Raw genomic sequence first — 23,665 nt, forward strand, 5'->3', positions numbered from 1 at the left:
TCCAAAGCTCATGCTCTTTCCACTACAGCACATGGGGATAAATCTATTCCAGACAACCAACTGCAAAGAGGCAGAGCAATGTCAAAAAAAAAAAAAAAAAAAAAAAAAAAAAATCCAAGTAGTTGTCCTAATATTATTTAGTATTTACTAATTGTTTGATTTGAGATACCAGTATAAATATTATCACAGTTACAAATAAAACTATTAGGTAACTAGTATAACTATTATCAAGGCAGAGCTATTATAGCAATTTTGAGTCAGAAATAAAGTAAATGAAGAAAACCAATAGACTAAAAATACCTTAGGCCAAGAGATAATTCTGAAGCCAACAAGATTTATTAAAGGCATTCTCTTTGTAACACTCTTATAAGTGCACATGATTCTATAGCAAATATATGTTTCATCATTCATTCAAATACTGCATAACAATTTACTTGAAAGTATAAATATATATATATACATATGCAAAATTTTACAACACTATAACAGATTTCTGACCAATGAACTTATGAGTTTAGAAAGCAGAGGGTAAAGATAAAGTACCAAACATTAAGATGAAAACTACTGTACTGATACTTTAGAAAATTCTTCGAAGAAGTACAACCTTCAAGAAAAGTTCTTTAATGTACATCTAAGCGATAAACTTTACAAAACTTACTCGCAAAAGTGCTACTTGGCAGAGCATTGACTATTAAAAGTATGTTTAGAACTTCAGAAAGAATGCAAGCTCAAATGCCAAAAATAGGAGGAAAAAAAAAAAAAGAAAATGAAAGCAAAATTTGCTACTCTGCACCATTTGAAAGCACCTGGCAACATAGCACATGGTTTATTAACATTGTTCTGGCTACGATAACCGGTATTTATTTACAGTCTCTCCCTGACAAAGAAATGATCAAATTTACTTATGGTATTAACATCTGATTTTCACTAGTCGTGTCAAATGTGCAAGTGGTACCTGCAAGTGAAAAGGGGAAATGCAAGAATCAGGTTATTTACAAGAATTATTCTCAAGGAACTACTCGTTATCATCTAAGCAGAACCATTAGGTATCTTTCCAAATTACACATATGTGTGTGGTCAAAAACCTCAAGTCAGTTCCTTAATGAAAGATCCCAAAAGTAGAATATTCTCTTTATTACTTGATTGCAAATCAAAAGTGTTTTAAGCTGTGAGATATAATAAAGATCTTTCATCTTCACCAAATCATGTACAAACTCTTTCATTACGTATTTAACAAAACAAGCATTATCAAGAAAAGGTCCAGCCTCTGATTTCCTAACCCCATTCAGTAAGTGTGATTCTGTCAATATTTAATAGGTTTTTAAATTATATTCATACAGCCCTCATTATGGAACAGAGGTAACATAGTGAATTATTATGCCAGCAAGTCATATTAATATATAATCATACTATATTTAGGTAACTACTTATAATTTGGAAAGAAAAGGAAACTATGCCTTGAACACACTATTTAAAATGGCAACCAGTTAACCTTTCAAGAAAAGAGTTTTAGATTTAACAATGTAAGTTAAGTTGCTCTAGTTAAACACATTGGCAACTTGACCACAAACCTCATTGTAGCTACTTGCAGAGGAGAGAAGACACAGGCACAAAGGTAGCTGATTGTTCACATGTTTCCACTCATGAGAAAATAACTTATAATAACTATAGTAACCATTTACAAACAAGCTAAAGAACCAACCAGAAATAGTACATCAATAGTAAAAACACTTAAAATTCAAGGCAATGAGAACTTGGAGAAGAGACCATTCACTTGTTTTCAAACTCCTAATTTCATTCTATTGCCACCATGTTCCAATACAGAAAATGTCTATTCGAAATTGTCTCAGAAACTTCTGAATGCACATTCTGAAATCAGGATTCCATGCTGCTGATGCTGTCCCTGCCCAGTGGAAGACCACCAACACACATGCACTTCTTTGAAACATGTATGCTGGTTTCCTACTTTTTATATTCTATGTGAGGAAAATTGCCTGCCCAGTGTTCTCTCTCTTGGATGGATGGGCGTAAAGTGCCTACGTAGCAGAATTCATACCCACTGAATCCTACTGGGTGTGTTTTCCTCTGACGCCACTGCTGGGTATGAGCCATGGAGTTCATAGACACGTTTTGGTACACCTTTATTCCTCACGGAGTCAGTCCTGCTTGATTTAGATTGTTGTCCTTCTTCTCCGGTATTCTGATTACAAGTTTCCCAGGGTTTCAACAAATTAGGACTTTCTTCAGATTCAAAACACAAGAGGAGTGACTTGACTAGAGACTCTAGCCCCCTGTGGCTGCCCTGAGGCATTCTCTTCTCACAGCTGTCAAGAGAAGCAGAGTGAAGGCTGAAGTCATCATGAAAATCCTTGGTCAAGTTGCACAGACTTTCCACACAATTCTTGAGAAGATTTTTGTCACTGTGGCATCCTATGCAAGGAAAAGAAAAAGTTAATTAACCTTTTCATTTTTTATCATGTATTTATTACTGTTATATGACTGTAAATATCTTTTAGGTCAAAGTAACCCCATCAAGACAAATCTAAACTACTTAAGATTACTCAGTTTATCTGCTAACTAAGCACCTGGTTTTTTAGGATCTAATTATTTAGGCAATGTACTTATATATATTAAGTGGGAATGCAACCATTCAAGTTCCTATACTGGTAATTAATGTCAAGGAAGTAGCATTAATTAGACTTGGATTAATGAATTAAACTAGAAATTAAAAGAACAGATGTCTGAGAGTCTTTATACTATAAAATTTTGATTAATTACAAATTCCATCTGGAGCATATACCTCTCAGTGCAGAAATAATAATTTGAATAGTTTGCTCTAAGCAATGCTTTAACTTCAAGAATTTTGGAGCAAGATTAACCATCTTCTTCAAATCTTGGTATCCAGAATTTTCTTGTTGTAGTTCGCTTCTGAAACTTTTCTGTAAATAAAATTAATATTTTTAAAACCACACAATAGACTACATGACAGTAAAGCTTAGTCAGTATGATTTTAATCACCAGAATCTTATGTTCAAGAAAGAGTTACTTTCCTCACGAATGCTTAATTCTGTTTCCACAAGCAAGACCAAATACAATATTAATAATTACTGTTTTCAAAAGAAATAAGAATTTTATTTTTTTAATTAAAAAAAGTTGGGTTTTACATTTTTTTTATTTATATATTTTTTTTTTTTGAGAGAGAGACAGACAGAGACAGAGCATGAATGGGGGAGGGGCAGAGAGAGAAGGAAACAGAATCCAAAGCAGGCTTCTGGGCTCTGAGCCCTCAGCACAGAGCCTGATGCAGGGTTGAACTCACAAACCAAGAGATCATGGCCTGAGCAGAAGTCAGACACCTAACCAACTGAGCCACCCAGGTATCCTCCACAAAAAAAGTTTTTTTTAAGTAAGCTCTACACCCAATATAGGGCTTGAACTCATGACACTGAGATCAAGTCACATGCCCTACCGAATGGGCCAGCCAGGTACCCCAAGAATTTTAAATTAATTTTAAATCAAAATCCAGTCATCCTATTACATGGGAATGAAATAAAACCTTAGTACCCTTTGTTACCCAATATCATAAACGATAAATTTATTTAATTTTTTAGAGTTCAACTTAGTATCTCCTATTTATTTTTATTTAAGTAAAAATTTTTAGGACATAGATATTTCCCTCCTTTTAAACACATTGATTATATACTTAGTTTATATTTTTCTATTTACTTGTCATATGAAAATAATTTGTCTAATTCACCTATATTTTAAAATCTTTAAGCATATTATTAAACACATTTTTCTAACCTTTAATGTACTTTGTTTTTCTTTATTTTTTTAATTTTATTTTTAATTTTTTAAAATTTACATCCAAATTAGTTAGCATATAGTGCAACAATGATTTCAGTAGATTCCTTAGTGCCCCTTACCCATTTTAGACCATCCCCCCTCCCACAACCCCTCCAGCAACCCTCAGTTTGTTCTCCATAGTTATGAGTCTCTTCTGTCTTGTCCCCCTCCCTGTTTTTATATGATTTTTGTTTCCCTTCCCTTATGTTAATCTGTTTTGTCTCTTAAAGTCCTCATATGAGTGGAGTCATATGATGTTTGTCTTTCTCTGACTGACCACTTTCACTTTGCTTAATACCCTCCAGTTCCATCCATGTAGTTGCAAATGGCAAGATTTCATTCTTTTTGATTGCCGAGTAATACTCCATTGTATATATATACCACATCTTCTTTATCTGTTCATCCATTGATGGACATTTGGGCTCTTTCCATACTTTGGCTATTGTGGATAGTGCTGCTATAAACATGGGGGTGCATGTGTCCCTTTGAAACAGCACGCCTGTATCCCGTGGATAAATACCTAGTAGTGCAATTGCTGGGTCATAGGGTAGTTATAAATTTTTAGTTTTTTGAGGAACCTCCATACTGTTTTCCAGAGTGGCTGCACCAGCTTGCATTCCCATAAACAAAATTTTTTAAAGTTTATTTATTTTGAGAGAGAGAGAGAGAGAGAGAGAGAGAGAGAGAGAGAGAGAAGGAGTGGGGGGAGGGACAGAGAGGGAGGGAGAATGAGAATCCCAAGCAAGCTCTGTGCTATCAGCCTGGAGCCTGACAGGGGCTCACTAGGTCTCAGGAACCATGAGATCATGACCTGAGCCAAAATCAAGAATTGGATGCTTAACCTGCTGAGCCACCCAGGCGCCCCTATTAAACACAATTTTTCAGCCAATGACTATCTCAGCAAAAGCTGACAGTTACTAAACTAAGAAATAGATAAAATACATCAATATTAATCAATTTCTATACAATATCTTACGTATTACTAAAACAAATAAGTTATGACATCCAAGAGGAAGTAGCTAGGGAGCTACTGTACGTGCTTCAACTAAACATGCACAAAGGAATTATCTGGCTAAGGATAAAAACAGAAATAGGGGCACCTGGGTGGCTCAGTTGGTTGAGCATCTGACTTCAGCTCAGGTCATGATCTCATGGTCTGTGAGCTCGAGCCCCACGTCAGGCTCTGTGCTGACAGCTCAGAGCCTGGAACCTGCTTCAGATTCTACGTCTCCCTCTCTCTCTGCCCCTCCCCCGCTCACACTCTGTCTGTCTCTCTCTCTCAAAAATAAATAAACATTAAAAAAATTTTTTTTAAAAACATAAATAAACATATCATATCTACACTTAAACCAAATGAAATGATAAAATACACCAAGGAAAAGTAAACACAAAAACAATTTAAAGCTTCTCTTACTGTTTTCCACTCAGCAAAGATGTTTTCAAGAGATCCAATCAATCCCATGGCATTAGCTTTCATCTGTTTGGTAACCTATAGAGAATGTTAACATATTTTATTATACAAATAATTATTTAGAAGTTCAGAAATCCTAGAATTCTATGGGACAAGAATTTGTCCCATAGGGAAGAATTTTCGTCTATGAAGACAAAAGACTCAAGTTCTTTTATTGGGACTATAATTAAACAACTGGGGTACCTAAATCATGTGAGCAAAATTTCTTTCAAAATAAATTGCATATTGATTCTATATTAAATATAGATACCCTCTGATGTTTGTTATAATAATAGCATTTTGCCTTATATTTAAATATTTATAGGAAGGAAATTTCCAAGACTTCCCTTGGAAGAGTATGAGATAACTAATATAAAGCAAATATTATGCTCTAAGAACTACAAATACATTTCCCCAGTTTTATTAAAATATATTTGACAACTAACATTGGATTAGTTTAAGGTGTATAACATGATCCAGTATACTGCAAAATGACCACCACAGTGAGTTTAGTTAACATTCATTACCTCATATAGTTACAATCCTTTTTCTTGTGATGAGAACTTTTAAGATCTATTCTCTTAGCAACATTCAAATACACAATAGAGTAGTACTGTTAACTATAGTCACTGTGCTGCATTTTACATCCCCAGGACTTACCTTATAACTGGAAGTTGGTACTTTTGGACCACCTGCACCCATTTCACCCATCCCCACCCTCTGACTGGTAACCACTAGTCTGTTCTCCGTTTCTATGATTTAAGCTTTATTTTTAGATTCCACATATAAATGAGATCCTATAATACTTGTCTTCCTGTGTCCAAGTTATTTCACTTACATGTTTTATTAGTTGCTTCTCCGTTACAGCCCTATGCTGCATATGCAATTGTCCTCCTTTTACAAAGAAGAAAACAGATCCCGCGCTCCTACGACTCAGAGCCAGAGCCGGAACCCCAGGGTAAATTCTAAGCCTTTGCTTTTGTGCTGCTCAATGCTGCCCCCTAAGGTGTCTTCTCACTTAATTTCTGCCAGGGGATTCTATTTTAAGAATTTAATTGGCTTTACCCACACAGCTCTTCCCTAGGTCTTAGATTTCCTGTATCCGGTTAAAAAAAAAAAATCTTTTTTCCCCTTGACTCCAGCTTTACAATTATAACTCCTATGCCTTATGTTTGAGCCTATTTTCTATTTCTTCAGATTCTTTGCTTTCCTTCCATAGGTTCTTGAGTTTTAACTTCTAAGAATACGATAAGCTAAAACCCCACCATGACTAAATAAATAGCTGTGGCATACCACAGAGAGAAAATGAGAGGAAGGGAGGTAGAGGTCTGCATGAAATGCAGATAATATGAATTTTATGCAAGATGGGCCTGACTCATTTGCTGTTTATTTCCTCAAAACAATAGCAAAGCTAACATCCACACCCTGCTTTGCTACTTGCTACGCACATTCACATGCATTACTTCATGTCTGCTTTTCATTAACTTATTCTATAACCTCTTGCACTTACTGCCAGCAGACATTCAATCTGCAAACAGTGATAGTGTTTTAGTGATAAATGTGCTGCTGAGCAAAACCAAGCTGAAGATGTCAGCAGTGGCCAGTAGGAGTCCACTTTCTTCAAAGTTGCATTATAGAACTGAAATCAGCCTCGTGTCTCCTACAATATGATTAGACCCAGATATCTTGATCTAGTGACAAAATGAGCTCCTTTTGAATGAGTTTTTATTTTAAAAACAAAATAAAAGCACAAAGTGAGAGAGGCAAACATCCACAGAGAACAAGACCAAGCGAGCTGAGGAACCTGACTTGCCTGGCACATAATCCTCAGAACAATTTTACGAAGTACCTATGAACATCTTCACATTTTAAATGAACAAGTGGGGCTCAGGCAAGCAGCTCAAAGCTACACAGGAAGTGGGAGAGCAACTTAATGTTCAGGGTCTTTCTCCAGTTCTGAGACGGTTCGGACAGTGATTAATCTATAAAGCCCTTTAGTCTGAGGAAAGGAATGGAGATCCCCTCTGGCTTATATGGAAAGTTTCCCCCCAGAAAGATAAGCTAGACATACATTAATGAAAAAAAAAAAACAAATTAACTTACTCTATGCCTTCCTGGAAACAACTAGCCAGAGGGGTGGAAGCTAACAGTCTTCCGCCGGATTTACTTCCCTAGGTAAATCAATATGTATGTAAATGATATCCCTCCTAAGGGGGATGCTCTCCGGAACCAAAACATCCCCAGGGAGCTCCATCCCAGCTGACTGACTCCAGAAAAAGAAAGGGAATGGGCAGAGATGGTTTTAACAAGAAGTTGTTACAATGTGACTGCTGAACAGACAGGTCTCTGAAACTCACTGTGGTAAGATTTGAATTTACCTTCTGAATCCCCAATTCATTACTAGTAACTCTCAGTGAAGAAAATTAGCGCCTGAACAATGGCTTACAAAACTTATTTAGTTAGCGTTCTGAGCTTCGGAGTCAGGTGGGTAGAATATAAAACCCTGGCTCGAGACTGGACAAGGTTCTCCAGCTCAGTGAAACGCATAGGAAGACGAGTAATTCCTACCTTGCAAGTGGGGAGGTTCACCACTATTACACATAAAGCACCAGTCCTGTAATTGTCACTGAGAGATGACTTAATAAGTGACTTAATAAATTTAATAAATAATGTCACAACCTAGGACATAGGTATTATTACATAGGACACGTGAGGAAACAGAGTCAGAGCACTGACTTGATGAATGATTGCTGGAGAATAACAGAGACAGGTTTTAACCACAGTGCCACCTCTAAGACAGCATTGCTTTTATGCTTTCATGTTAGTTAGCTGGAGGAGGTGGGGAGGAAGCATATTTTAGGAAGTCACTCAAATCTCTGTTGGTTCTGTGTCTTAATATGAAATAACAGAGGTGAACGCCTCTGTCAAAATATTTAGTTTAAAATATTGGATCAATAAATGGTAGTTTCTATTCTTTTTTTTTTTTTTTTAATGTTTATCTTTATTTTTGAGACAGAGACAGAGCATGAGCAGGGGAGAGGCAGAGAGAGAGGGAGACACCAAATCGGAAGCAGGCTCCAGGCTCTGAGCTGTCAGCATGGAGCCCGACATGGGGCTCCAACTCGTCAACTGCGAGATCATAACCTGAGCCGAAGTCGGACGCTCAACCGACTGAGCCACTCAGGTGCCCGGGTAGTTTCTATTCTTAAGTGGACAAGTAGAGACCTAACCAAAGAGCAAGAAGAAAAAGACAAGCAGAAAGTGAACACTAGGTGTCAGCGCCACACTCCATTCTGCTCTGGAGTGTATCCACAGGCTGAATTTTCATGGATAATAACTGACAAAATTATACAACAGAGGCTGCAGTAACTCAAGAGTAACTTGGGAAAATATCACCATGACATAATGATAGCATCAGCCTTTTCAATAAAATAATTATTCAACACAAATTAAAATACATAAATCTATAAGAATCCAATTTATTGAACTAATTTTTAAAAATTTTTTTGGTGTTTATTCATTTTTTGAGGGACAGAGAGACAGAGTGCAAGTGGGGGAAGGGGCAGAGAGAGAGGGAGACACAGAATCAGAAGCAGGCTCCAGGCTCTGAGCTGTCAGCACAGAGCTCGACGTGGAGCTCGAACTCACAAACCGTGAGATCATGACCTGAGCTGAAGTCAAACACTTAACCAACTGAGCCACCCAGATGCCCCAGAACTAATTTTTTTAAATCACCTTTACAGACCATCTGGTACTATGTAGAATGTTCTTTCATTCCTCTTACCTCATTTTGGGTACACTGCCTTAAGAGTCCATGCTGAAGTTCTTTTGCTTTTTCTAGTCCAGAATCTAATAGAATCTTCACTCCTAAGCCTACACCATCACAAAGAGCATCCATGAAATCCTCCTAGAAAAAGTTTTTAAGCATTAACTGGAAAACTCAGGTTTTACCTTTTTTAAAAAATTATCACACAACTAATTTTATTTTCTGCTTATTGTAGGATTATAATAAGTTCCAAGTTTATTAAATTCAACTAAAGCTGGAATAAGATCTAACAGTCTATAAGAAAGGTAGCAAACCTGTAATTTAGCATTCCACATATAACGTGCTATAAAGAATGTCTGTCATGTTAGGCAGGACAATACATTCCTAGAACGCAGTAACATTCTATTACTATGTTTTCAATGGCATGAATACTTAAAGCAAGCAAGTACAAATTTTCTAGAATTATAGAGCTCTTCATATGTTCATTGGCTAAGTAGGTGGCTATCAGGAAAGCAAAGATCCAAAAAGTAAAATGAGGGTTTCAGAATTATCCAGTACATTTAGCCAACTTAGATTGAAACCGTTTTAACTTATATTGCTAAACCATTAAAAGTATGAGCTATTTTCAAATAAAAACAACTTATCATGTTTAGTGATACTATTATCAGGAGTCTACCGTTCCCTCAGATGAAGTCTTTCAAAACTAATATTACCAAATTACCTGAACACTGGTAGCCTTATTGCTACTGTTTTCCAGAAAATGTAGCTCGCTCCCTTTAAGAACTGCTAACTGTCCCACATACTTCACCGCTTGTTGTACAATTTGGATAATTTTGTTTTGAGCTTCTTTTACCATTGATGAGATATCTGAACAGCATCCCTATAAAATAAAAATGGACCAGTACATAAGATACATGAGATTACACAGGGTGGTAAAGACAAGACAAGAAAAGCAATTTGAAGAAAACAAATTCTGCATTCATCGATATGGTGACTATGCTTCATAAAAATCTCACTCAGAGCCAGAAAACATGCAACCCTATAGCTCCTAACGAGGATAAAATGACTAGGATATAGTCTCTACCCTCAAAGACCTTATACACTAATAGGAGACATAAGACAAGCATGCAGTTAACTAATATAAGAAAGAAGTGATAAGTGAAAGTCCCCCACCCCCCAAGAAGGAACAAAACCATGGCACTTTTGCCTTTGAACTTTTCCTGTCCCGGGAGCCATCTGACAGATGGTGGGCAAAGATATTTTCTTTTAGCAGGGGAGAAGGAAGAAGAAAGGGAAGGAAAAGGGGGAGAAGACCACCCTCCAAACAAAAGGCTTCTCCTGCACCAGAGTGCACATGCCCAACGAGGAGGTGTTCCCCGAGCTTTTCTTTCTGTTACCTGCCAACTACAGTGATTCTCTTCAAAATACTTCTCTTGGCCTGCTTTCTGGGACATGCTTATAATACTGCTAAAAGGTAAGACTTCTCACACCATACTTACTTAGCTAGTAAGTGTAATCACTAAATTCAGTTGTGCCAACATAACGCAAGTGTCTCCTGAGCTCCGTCTAACTTCCCCTCCAGGTCACCTGTTCTCTCCATCCTCAATTCCTATAAAACATTTCCCATAGAGCTGTAGATCGCAACCCCTAAGTTCAGAGTGGTCTTTCCAGAGAATGAAAAGAAGGAAAGAAACTACACACCAGTTGCTCTAATAGGTACCTTCTTATCACATCCATCCATCTGATCCTCATGGCAATCTTGCCAGACAGGCCTTATTTTTATTTTCCCCGTGACAAAACGGGAGACTCAAAAAGTGAAGCAGCTTGCCCAAGGACACAGAACTAATTCAGCATGGGTTCAAACACTGGTTTTCCAAATGCCAATAGTGGTTTTTTTGTTTTGTTTTGTTTTTTTCTGTTCCTGAACTGCCTCTCAAACCTAAGAGCCAACTAAGTATATCTCAAACTCTCTTTTCCACCACAGACCACCCCTCTGCTACCTTCCTTTTCCAGGCTCAAGCATAAGTCAGATCCTCAGGTTTTGGCTCCCCAGCTTTGCTCTCTGGCCAGCGTTCCCTTTCATCTTCATGGCCCTGTGCTCAGAGCATCTTCTTCACCTAATACTTCACCCACACCTGTTTGCAGTCCACCTGTCTGTCTTAGGGTCATTCTGTTTCCTCACCACTTATATCCCAAGTGATCCTTCATCCAGTGTGAATTTTTCATTACCTCAATAACAAGTATCCAAACAAGCAGCTATCATATGATGAGTCCTTGTGAAAAAAGACCCACTGTCCCTCTAACTACCCAAAGCTTACTCTGCCCAATGAGGTATGCAGGCCTGTAAATATGATATATTAAAGGGCATAACAGGTGAAGTACAGGCCTAACAGAAAAACAAATAAGAGAAATGTCTAACCAAGTCATGGGGAGACCCAGAAAGACCTCCTAGGGAAGAATAATGGATAATTAAAAATAAACATTCGATTTCAATTTGACTAGATTACTCAACCAAATAAACATTTCCAAATCCTATCAATAAATAAATAGCCCACTCAGGAAGTATTTGATACAACTAACCTTCTACTACAATAGTAGAATGTAGAAAGTCTCTTGGTGGGCGCTATAACATAAGATTTGTTCAAATATTCTAGAACATTTTGTCAAGAAGCCAAGTTACCCATTTTAAAAAGTGAAACCTATCCCCTTTGGTATTTTCATAACTACTTCCCTCAGACAGTCAAGGAATTCTTAAGGAAGAGTTCACTGATATGGCAGATGACTAGGTATTAACCAGTATCAAATTCTCTACTTCTTCCATGGTAATAGAACTCTTGATTTTTCACTAGGTACACAGCTGTCCAGAATAAAAAATAACTTCCGAATAATACTAATAATACTTGTGGCTAGATGCGGTCATGTAATGAAGTCCTGGCCAAAGATTTATAAAGAGAAATGTCATATGGAAATTTCTAGAACCTACCCTTAAAAGAAGGCCCATTTGGCCTTTCCCTTCTTTGTCACTTCTTTCATCCTGCTGCACTGAATTCAGACAGAGCTCCACCACTAGGGTGGACCATGAAATAAAGGGCATGCATCAGGCTTGGCAGAGGGTACATTAGAAGGAGCTTAGCTCTTAAGGTGTGGAACAGAGCCATGCCTCCTTCCAGATTTTATGTGACAGCCAAGAAGCTTTTATCTTACTTCTTCACAGCCATGCCTAATCTCACTTGATATAAGGTAAACAGAAAAAAAAATTACTTTTCTTGACAATATACCAGTGGGCTTGTGACTCGACTCATTCAGCACAAGTTGATAGCCAATATATAACCAAAGCAAGACTCCGCCTTTCTTCCCAATAGCCATTATTGAGGACTAGCATAGTATAATATGCTACTGGTTATAAAACAGGAAAGACTACATATCCTGTGCCTCCATTTCTTCATTTATAAAATGGTGATTAAGAAAAGTACCTACTTCTAAAGTTGTTAAGAGAATTGAATGAGTTAATATTTGTCAATCACTGAGAATTCTCAGTGCCTGGCACAGAGGCAATAAATAATAAACAATCATAGAAAACCACACTTTCAGAATTGCAAAACAGAAATCACTTCTGAAAATCCTACAGATCTAATTTTAGGGAAGATGCAGACAGTAGAAGGTCAATAAATACTTGCTGAATAAATGACTTCTTCAAATGACAATCAGCAAATCAACTTACCTGCAAAAATAACTGTAAGTAGCCTCCTAGTTTTTTAACCTCTTGTCTCAGTTCATCTTCAAGTCTTGCTGTGCTGGTACAAGGTAGAATATCATCCAGCCAGTGTTTGATTAGAACCACAAGCTGCTCAAAAGCACATGTGACCTGGATAGTAAGTGACTGGGTTGCTCGATCAGAAGAGAACACTTCGAAAGGAGAAGGAAAATTATTGGAAGAAATAATCTCCAAATAAAAGATTATTCTAGTCTAGGGGCACCTGGGTGGCTCAGTCAATTGAGCATCTGACTTCGGATGCTTTGACTTAGGTCATGATCTCACAGCTCGGTGAGTTCGAGCCCCGTGTCGGGCTCTATGCTGACAGCTCGGAGCCAGGAGCCTGCTTCGGATACTGTGTCTCCCTCTCTCTCTGCCCCTAACCCACTCTCATTCTGTCTCCATCTCTCTCAAAAATAAATAAACATTTAAAAGAAAAATTTATTAAAAAAAAAAAAAGATTATTCTAGTCTAGGATTCAGGTTAGGGTTAAGGTTAGGATTTAAAATGTTTAAGAAACATTTTACCATAGTCAGAAAATGCATGCCAAATGTGGCAGTCACTCAAAAGCAAATGTAATGTGCAGAAAATAGTCATCATGTAAGTTAATAAAAGCAGTAAGGTTGCTTACAGTTATCTTGACTTTCTTCATCTTGTTCTTCATGAGCTTTGGAAATGGCAAATAGCCCATGATAAATTTTAAGAAAATTATTAATCAGGCTGTCTGCCATGCTTTTTTCTTCGTCATAACTCTGTCCAAGAAAATCTAACGATGACCCAATCAATTCTTTGCAAATTCCAGGAAGAAAAGATTCTGCTGAACTTGGGGAAATGGCGCTCGATTTCTCCAGTAAGCCTATATCGGCAGAAAATAGCCATGTTAAGCCTACTTTTCAGGCACAACACTTTCCAACAAATACATTAATGCAAGCATATTATGGACTCATTCGTCAGTAATTTCAAAGCAGGCTGTTCTTATTTCAATACACCCTTACTTCTATATGCCAAAGTGAAAACACAAGTCCATAAAGGAAGTCAATTAATCTTTCAATGGCATCAATCCATAGGTTAATAGTTCAACAATATAAATAACAGACAATTCAAATAAACTAAATAACCACTGGTTCAATCTCCTTCTTTATTTACTTTTTGGGAACACCTAAGAAACAGTGAATTGGGAACAATGGCAGTTACATAAAATAAAATAATATAAAAATAATAAATATAAATATCATAATGTAAAGTTAATTTAATTCATAAGCTGGAAACATAGGCAATAATAAAGGAAACTATATTAAGAGGAATGTCTCAATAGCTCTACTTTTAATAGTTCCATCTCTAAGTATACTATAATCAAAATAGGCTAAAGCCAATTATCTACAGTTAATATATCACATCTCTGGGAGACAGACTTTCACCATAATTTTCTAAGCACTATCCAAACCAGAAGTAAATGGAAAAGCTTGAAAGAGCTCATTTGGAGCCTCTGGAAATAACTTTATACTAGAATGCTAACTCATGAGTATAATGATTCTCATTTAATAAATAAGATTATTTTTTTGATACAGTTCATAGGCAATACAAACAGCAAACTAAAAGGAAGGTAAAATGAGGGCAAAGGATGGGGACCATTAAGAGTCTAGAACAGGGCACGTAGCTGGCTCGGTCAGTAGAGCGCAAGAATCCTGATCTCTGGATCAGCCCCATGTTGGGGGTAGAGTTTACTTAAAAAACAAAACAAAACAAAATAAAAGTATTTTAAAAAAAAAAAAAGAGTCTAGACCAAAGATGAATTTGATTTGGGAAGAGAAAAAGCTCTACACTGCAGGGTAATAATATCATGATAATAATGATTATAATCTAGTCATCATAAATAGTTACCAATATATTCTCTGTTTAAGAAGGTAATGATGTTAATGCGTTCTAAAATCCAGCATCAGGGCACCTGGGTGGCTCAGTTGGTTAAGTGTCCGACACTTGATTTGGGCTCAGGTCATGATCTCATGGTTGATAGAAAGCTACACGCACTGACAACACAGAGCCTGCATGGGATTCTCTCTCCCTCTTCCTCTGTCTCTCCCCCACACATCCCACCTCATGCTTGCATGCTCTCTCTTGAAATAAATAAATAAATATTAAAACAAAACAAAACAGAACAGTAGCAGGGAGCCTGGGTGGCACAGTCAGTTAAGCATCCAACTTTGGCTCAGGTCATGATCCCACAGTCTGCAAGTTTGAGACCCGTTTGGGGTTCTGTGCTGACAGCTCAGAGCCTAGAGCCTGCTTCAGATTCTGTGTCTCTGTCTGCCCCTCCCACTCACAATCTGCCTCTCCAGCTCTCTCAAAAATAAATAAACATTAAAAAAAAATTTTTTTAACTGGCTAAAAAGAGTCTCTTATGGTTTGTTTCCTGTCTTTAAAATAAATAAATAGGGGCGCCTGGGTGGCTCAGTCGGTTGAGCGTCCGACTTCGGCTCAGGTCATGATCTCACAGTTCGTGAGTCGGAGCCCCGCGTCGGGCTCTGTGCTGACAGCTCGGAGCCTGGAGCCTGCTTCTGGTTCTGTGTCTCCCTCTTTCTCTGCCCCTCCCCTGCTCATGCTGTCTCTTTCTCTGTCTCGAAAATAAATAAAACATTAAAAAATTAAAAAAATAAAATAAAATAAAAGTAAAATAAAATATAATAAATAATTTTTAAAAATAAAATAAATAACAAATAGATAAAATCCAGCATCAACATTTTACAAAGCCTTGCAAAACTCTAGTTTAAAAATATGGCCCCGGGTGCCTGGGAGGCTCAGTCGGTTAAGCGCCCTACTCTTGATTTGGGCTCAGGTCATGGATTCACAGTTTGTGAGTTCAAGCCCCACATTGAGCTCTGCTGACAATGCAGAGCCTGCTTGAGATTCTCTCTGCTCCTACTCCACTTGCCGGCGTGCATGCTCCCTCTCTCAAAATAAATAAATAAACTTAAATTTTTTTTCATTAAAAAAATATAAATATATGGCCCTTAAGGTGAGAAGTGAAGACATTTGCTCAACTTCCCAGAGCTGAAAAGTGCACCCTCCAGAACCCACAGCCCAGGCGAGTCCATACTAAATGCAGATGGGGGTTTCTGTTTCCCTCTTTGAAAACTGCGAACAAGCAAAGACCTTTTGTATTTTACTTAATTTTTAAATATGGCCCTTAAAAAGGCAGCTTTAATTCATCTGGAAAAACTACTTTTGTAAAACCTCTTACTCTCAAATAATACTGAATAAATAACGATACCACAGATACATAACCTTTTATTGTGCTGGTAAACAAAAAGCCTACAGCTTATTTTGTTTCCCTTAGATTAAATAAGTATTAGGATAATTATCTTCCTAAAAAGTAATTTTAGGTTTAAAAAGAAAGAAACCAAATTTCTCTATTTTAAAGTCAAGATGAAATATAATTTCTTTTACGACTACTTGTATCCCATTAGGGCCCTTATCACACAGATTATTAACTTATACAGCAACTTTAAAACTTTTTGTTTCCTAAGGTATAGTTTATCCTCTGTAAAGTGTGCACATCTTAAGTATACAGCTTATTGCTTTCACATATGTGCGCGCCCCCTCTCAGATCAATGTGTGCAAGGTTTCCACAAGCACATTCCAGCAGGTTCCCTCTGGAGCCATTATTCTCTTCCAAACTGCTCTGGCTTCTGTCACCATACATCAGTTGTGCCTGTTCCTGAGCTTCACAGAAATATAATCATACAGTATGTACTTTTTGTTTCCTGGTTTCTTTCACTCAATGGAACGTTTTTGGGATTCATCCAGGTTGTTGAGTGAAGTAGGTGTTTTTCTCTTTTACTGCTGTATAGCCCCTACTACCTGGTAGTAATTTCAACTCTTACAGGTAGTTACACATGCAAATTTACAGGGTGTCCCCCTTCTATAGGAAAATTAATACTGTCATCCATATTCACATAAAATAATTATTTGCTGGAAAAATTCCTGTAATTTTTTCTTTTAAACTTTCCTTCCACCACATTTGAATTAGGCACTCTATTAAAAAGGCTCTGAGCACAGAATTTTAGACATGGAAAGGGCCACCCAGCCCACCCTCTCCACTTTGCAAAAAAAGTGAAAGTTTGGATGAAATGATTTGCAATAAGAACATGACACAAGGTAGTGACTGAGCCAGGACTTGATGCTTTTCTCGGGATATAAGAAAATTTGATGAAAAAATACCTGATGAATGGGAAGAATGCAAATTCTGAATTGGGTAGGCTTGTATATCATGTAAACAACCAGAAATTCTCCTGTTCTTCATCAAACTTTTGCTCCTAAAAAAGATAAACCATAAAATTAGTAGTTATATAGTACATGGAGTAATAATATTAATAATATTCTTTTTTTAAAAAAAAGGAACAGATTTTTTTTTTTTAAGTTTATTTATTTTGAGAGAGAGAGAGAGGGAGAGGCAGAGAGAGGGGGAGAAAGAGAATCCCAAGCAGGTTCTGTGCTGTCAATGCAGAGCCTGATGTGGGGCTCAATCCCACAAACCGCAAGATCATGACCTGAGCCAAGATCAGGAGTCAGACACTCAACCGACTGAGCCACCTGGGCACCCCAAGAATATTCTTAATTCTCTAAAGAAATTGGGTATGCACGTGTGTCTTTTCTATGGAAACCTTTTCATCAAGAAATAGTTCATTTGGTTTACTGAGCACGAACTTTACCATTTAGAGGTATTATTCTAAGCATACAGTTAGTTATTAATTAAACAATATTTGCTTGATATTTGAAGAGTATTACTATTTACAGGCTCTAGATACTGTGGTTAAACAAGCAAACATGGTTTCTGGGCTCCTTTTCTGTAACAAAAGAGAAATTAGGCAAATAATTACACTAAAGTGATGTTTCATGAGAGCAGAGCATGCCGTGGTAGATTCTGGAGAACTCAACCTGGCCCAAGGAGTCAGGAGGGCGTCTGGGAACAGTGACACTGAAGGATGCACAGGAGTTAGCCAAATGAGGAGGCAGGCTTGAGAAAGAAGGAAGAGTATTCAGACACGGGCGCCAGGATGCGGGAAGACCCGGCGATGAGAGAAAAGTACCGCGCGTGTAAAGAGCCAAGGGAGGTTCGGAAGGACCGCAGTCTAAGATGTGAAAGAGTAGCAAGGGATGAGGCTGGGAGGTGTGTGGGGGCCAGCGTGAGGCTGACCTCGGAGGCCAATTAAGGAAGCTTGGATTTTATCCTGAGAACATCCTGGGAAGGATTCTAAACACTTGAATAAACATTCAAGTAAGTATTTGCTACACGGTGTGAAAAGCATAATACCTGTGAAGTGTAGCAATAGCACAAATGGAGAGAATGACTCTATCCTTAATCGCTCTTTTGGCTGCCTCTTTTCCCACAGCCCATAAAACCACTCAGATTTCTCCCTTGAGTGTGACTGGCTGTCTAGCTGTTATTCATTCTTCCTAACTGCTACTGGAAAAGGCAGCCTACTTCCAGACTGCCATTCATCTATCAATTTTCTAAACTCCAACTCCAGCCCTCATTACATCCCTGAAGACACGAGCGGTGACCTGGATCTAAATCTAGGGGATCCTTTGAAGTCTCTTTCCTGACAGAACTCTCTATTACCATCAACCCCTCAAAGAAAAATGCTGTTTGTCGAAAAGACCGTTAAACAAAAACGCGTTCTATCTGTAGTCCTCTAAATGTTTCAAATTTAATTTTTCCCCATGAATTCCTACAAGAAAAACACAGAAATATAACTGATAACAGAGCGAGGAAAAATCAACCCTCAGTATGACTGGTAGTAGGGAGAGGAAATGTCAATTCTCAAAAGTAACAGTTTTTTGTACTTAGGGACGAAAGGAAAGGGTATATTATTACAGTAAGTCTAAACTAGGAAAACTTACTCTTTTAACACTATCGTGGTTAAACAATGTTTAAACACAAATAAAATGCTTGTTACGTTCTTTTCACAGAATTTTCACTTAACCTCAGGGGAAATTTTACTTTTAACTGTCCACAATACATATCAAAATTTATAGGCAGCCAAACCAGTCTATTTTATTGCAGAACAGCTGTGCGTATTGTGGCAGGGTAGCAGTTCCATAATTAAGAATCTGTCAGTGTTTCCATTACCTGGAGGCATTCTCAGAGTTTGCAATTCTGTCATAAACATTCTTACAAGGCTGAAACTTCATATACAAGGTCTCTGACCAAGAGCAATTCATTTTTTAAAAAAATATGATACTTTTAAATTATAGAAGTTATCAAGAAAACCTCTTTACCAAATGAAAACACCTGGATTTCAAAATCTTAAAAAATATTAAAAGAAGCTTTGGCTTTTCAGCAACAATTTAAACTTCTGCTGGTTCCCTAATTCTTTTTTTATTTTTTTTTAATGTTTATTTATTTATTTATTTATTTTTAATAATTTATTTTTTAATTTACATCCAAGTGAGCATACAGTGCAACAATGATTTCAGGAGTAGATTCCTGGTTCCCTAATTTTTTCTGAAGTTAGCAGAAAATAAGATGTAAATCACCAACTTTCAATAAGCTAAAATTTTGATGTTCATGATTTATTTACTTTTAATTAATTTAAAATTCCAGTCTAGTTAACATCCAGCATTCTATCAGTTTCAGGTGCACAATACAGTGATTCCACACTTCTGTACGTTACTCAGTGCTCATCATGCTAAGTGTTCATCCCCTTCATCTATTTCACCCGTCCTGTCAACCACCGATGTCCATTAATTATTAATGCTCATATTGTGATCCACAATTCTAAGTCTGTATCTGTTTATAATAAAAGATAATAAGAAACCAGTAATTATAAAATCTAAAAGGATTTATAATTCACCCCCTCAGGCATTTGTACTTCTGGTTTGAATTTTTGGGAGGTTTATGTTACTCCAGGTTAGCGTAAGTACCCCAAGCTCATCCACTCAATTTCCCCCACAGGCCATCTTTAGCTCATTTTGGAGAGCCCAACTCTGTTTTGAAGTCCTCCAGATAAATCACCTAAAGATATCACTATCTGTTTATTGGTATTAGATTGGAAATCAGATCTCAGATCATCTCTGAATTCCAAGATTTAATTTTACTTAATACATATTAAGAACCCAATAATAATAAGAGCTGCCATTTATTCAACACCCATCCACTGCGGTGGGAGTTTTACATACTTTATCTCTTTTTTATTTTTTTATTTAACATTTATTTCTTATTGAGAGACAGAGCATGAGCATGGGAGGGGCAGTGAGAGGAGACACAGAACACGAAGCAGGCTCCAGTCTCTGAGCTGTCAGCACAGAGCCCGACATGGGGCTCGAATGCACAAACTGCCGAGACCATGACCTGAGCTGAAGTCGGACGCTTAACTGACTGAGCCACCCAGGCACCCCTACATACTTTATCTCTTAATCCTTATAACTACTTCACAACATCATCATCATCAGCCCCATGGTGGTCATAGAAGTAGCAGGAGAAGCAAATGTTCTTAAATATGACCTCACTTAAACTCAGTGATAAGCTCTGTAGAATAGATACGTATTACTGTCTCCATTTGGTAGACGAGAACACTGAAGCCTAAAGATGTAATGTCACTTGCCCATGGCCACACTCTGCATAAATCACTATACCTGAAACTAGCATAATACTGTAAACTATACTGGAATTAAAATTAAAAACTTAATACAAAAAATTAGAACCCAGGACTGTGACACGAGCCTGTGACTTTCTTATTATACTACATTGTAGGGGATACAGACGTGTTCCCTATGCTCAAGGAATTCAGAATCTGTTTAAAGGACAAGGTCTGTATTTCTTTCAGCTTGAAATACACAGCTGTTGTGTATATAACATATAAGGTAACACGTATCGACTATTAGATCTTGGCTATTTCTTACTGCAGCTTAGGTAGGAGCTGGCATACAGCAAATAGGACAAAAGTACAGGGGGAAGAATCCCTATAAAGCAATTACATCTCTCTGAAATTTTACGAGTTTAAAATGAGTCCAAAACAAGAAAGGCCTGAAAAGGTCTGGAAACCCAAACGGATTCTGAGCTGCAGCTGACAGTGATGAAGTGGAAAAAAAAAATTATTTAACCAGAAAGATTCTGTTCTTTCATATGCAAAGGAGGAGCTATCCAGCAATGGCAGTCAAGGAAGTCAGGATCTCTGGAATCACTCAAACCTGGATTTGAGTGCCCATTCTTCCCTTATTAGCTCTATGAGTTTGGACAAGTTACTTACCCTCTTTAAATCTTTGGCCTTTTCATCTGTAAAAGGCAGGTAAGGACAGCACTAACCTCATAGATTTGTTGTAAGAACGACATGAGATAATACTTAGCAAGCATTCAATAAATGTTCTTGATAATGATGATGCTTCTGTTGGATGGATGAATGCCATTGACCCTTATATCCTGAAAATTCCCAAATCCCTCCTTTAAAGTTCTTGACCTGAATATACACTTGGATGCTCCCTGAAATCTCAAACTCATCAGGGTCAAAAATAAACTGATCTGAACCTCCATTTCAGGGAATACCATCTTCCCCTCACCAGTCGCCCTAATTAGACCAGGATTCATTCTGGAGCCTTTTATCACCCTCAACCCCACAGCCAGCCAAGTTCTTGCTGATTCTTCCTCCTGAATACATATAAAACCAGGCTTTCCTCTCCAGTCCTTCTGCCTGGTTTAATGTGGGGTCTTTATCAACTGTTCCTCTAGTTTCCTCAGTGCCTGGTCTTTGAGGACAAAGAGTATTTTTTATTCATCTTTATATCCTCAAGACATAGCAGACAGTAGTCTTGTTTAAAAACAAACTAAGAAGTATTTATTTAAAAAGAAGTCTTTGTTTAAAAACCAAACTAAGCAGCTAAATTGGTTCCAAGACCAAGGCCTTTCTATTATACCATTTTGCCCTCTGTAATCTAAGTATCTGAGGTCTAAACAGAGCTAGTTTTTTCTCAAAAAGCATCTATTCACCGTGGAAGTCTTTTATATTTTTAGTTAATAAGCAGCCTTTGTCATATACAGAAGTTCTCTATCACCATGATTTATTCTTCTGTGGTGTTCATACTAACTTGACAGCATTTAAAGTTCTATAACTTATAATAACATATCATAGAATATGCCAAGTTCTTGAAAAAGGGTAATTTAAAAGTAATAAACACTATTCATTTTTATAGGAAATTAGATTTAGTTTCTTATGTCTTAAGTCATAAATATGACTTAAAAAAAAGTTATGTTATTTATGTCTTATGTCACTCTTAAGACTTACTGGTGAAATGCCAACCATTTTTGTTCCTATTCTAACTGACTGATAAACAACTAATGCCCCAAGTGCTGTAATTTGATCAGTAACATACTATTTCTCTTCTGTTACTGGGTTTCCTGCACAGACATATTCATTATGACAATAGATAGTTCTTTTAAAATAAGGAAATGATATATATGTGTACCCAGAACAAAAAAACAAAAATGTCTTTACCTCCTTCTAGAAAGGGAAGAAACTGGTGCATTTGTAATGTCAGGTTCCCATTCATCTTCAGGATCACAAAAGATATCTTCACTTTTGTTATTACTATTACTCTAAAAAAAAAAAAAAAAAAAAAATATATATATATATATATATATATGGTTTCTACTAAGTTGGGTTAAAAATGTTTAGCTACTAAGAGAAAAAAAAAGTTTAAGTTTGTTACATTTCAAATTTTAAAAATTAGCAAAAGCATAGGTTACCCGATAGAAGTCTAAAAATATCACATTCCTGATAAAACAAAAAATCAAGCACATGATGCTAGAAATTGTATTAAAAGAGCTCTACTATTAAAAGAAACAGAAACCATTAAATGATTCAAAAAAATAAACTTGGGATTTAGAAGACATAGTAAGAACAGGAAAGATAAATCCTCAGAAGGAAAATAATATGACAACATTAAAATTCAATCACTCCCTGGTTAAATATATTAATCCTGATAATAATCTGAATTTTAAGTATTTAAAGTAATATTAATTAAAGTTCTAAAAAAATACTATACATATAGAGCTTGATTCAGAAATAGTATAATTATATAGAAAAAAATAATCAAAGAATACTGCAACAGCTGAAAGTAGGAAGATAATGAAGGTAACTCACAAACCATACTTTAATGCATCTATCAAAGCAAGAATGATCAAATGACTTCAATACAGTTTTTTTGTTGCTCTAATTACACAAGCAATCCACATTCATTGCAGAAAATTTGGAAATTATTACATTAATTATATTAATTTTGTATATTCTATTAATCTGTTCACACACAGTTATAATTGTGTGTTTTCAAACTTTTACATTTAAACTTAAGGGAAGAAGAAATTTCATAGACATAAAACACTTTGTGTCATTTGTAATGATCTTCAATGCCTATAATATGCATTTTACATAATTAAATTTATATTTCCTCATTGCTGTGCTTTTTGGTGTTTCTAATTGTTTGCTATTTTAATAGAACTAAAAATATATCTGCACATATTAGTTTTCAAATATTTTTTATTTTTATTTTTTTGAGAGAGAGAGGGAGAAAGAGAGAGAGAGAGAGAGACAGAGAATGAGCTGGGGAGGTGCACAGAAAGAGAGGGAGAGAGAATTCTAAGCAGGCTCCACGCTGTCAGTGCAGAGTCAGATGCGGGGACCAAACTCACGAATCGTGAGATCATGACCTGAGCTGAAGTCAGACACTTAACAGACTGAGCCACCCAGGCGCCCCTACATTCATAACTATATTAAAACAAATCAATAGAAGCCCATCTATAGGCAAAAGTAAGATAAACATACATAATTGGTAATACCGGTTGGTTTGGGTAATGTAA

At 36.8% G+C, this 23,665-nt stretch overlaps 1 protein-coding gene across 1 annotated transcript in view; it reads right to left on the bottom strand.

Moving 5' to 3' along the window:
* Positions 1 to 350: 350 nt before the first annotated feature.
* The window catches only part of KIF14 (kinesin family member 14), a 55,621-nt gene continuing 32,306 nt past the window's right edge, over positions 351 to 23,665 (bottom strand). The window contains exons 22-30 of the mRNA XM_047841497.1: positions 22,305 to 22,405; positions 17,035 to 17,129; positions 13,448 to 13,672; positions 12,784 to 12,968; positions 9,784 to 9,942; positions 9,081 to 9,203; positions 5,261 to 5,335; positions 2,801 to 2,939; positions 351 to 2,430 (exon numbers count right to left, since the gene is read on the bottom strand). Coding sequence (XP_047697453.1) covers positions 2,051 to 2,430; positions 2,801 to 2,939; positions 5,261 to 5,335; positions 9,081 to 9,203; positions 9,784 to 9,942; positions 12,784 to 12,968; positions 13,448 to 13,672; positions 17,035 to 17,129; positions 22,305 to 22,405 — 1,482 coding nt within the window. The 3' untranslated portion in view covers positions 351 to 2,050. The remainder of the gene's footprint in view (positions 2,431 to 2,800; positions 2,940 to 5,260; positions 5,336 to 9,080; positions 9,204 to 9,783; positions 9,943 to 12,783; positions 12,969 to 13,447; positions 13,673 to 17,034; positions 17,130 to 22,304; positions 22,406 to 23,665) is intronic.

The sequence above is a fragment of the Prionailurus viverrinus genome, chromosome F1 (genome assembly GCF_022837055.1).
Source record: "Prionailurus viverrinus isolate Anna chromosome F1, UM_Priviv_1.0, whole genome shotgun sequence".
NCBI lineage: Eukaryota > Metazoa > Chordata > Mammalia > Carnivora > Felidae > Prionailurus > Prionailurus viverrinus.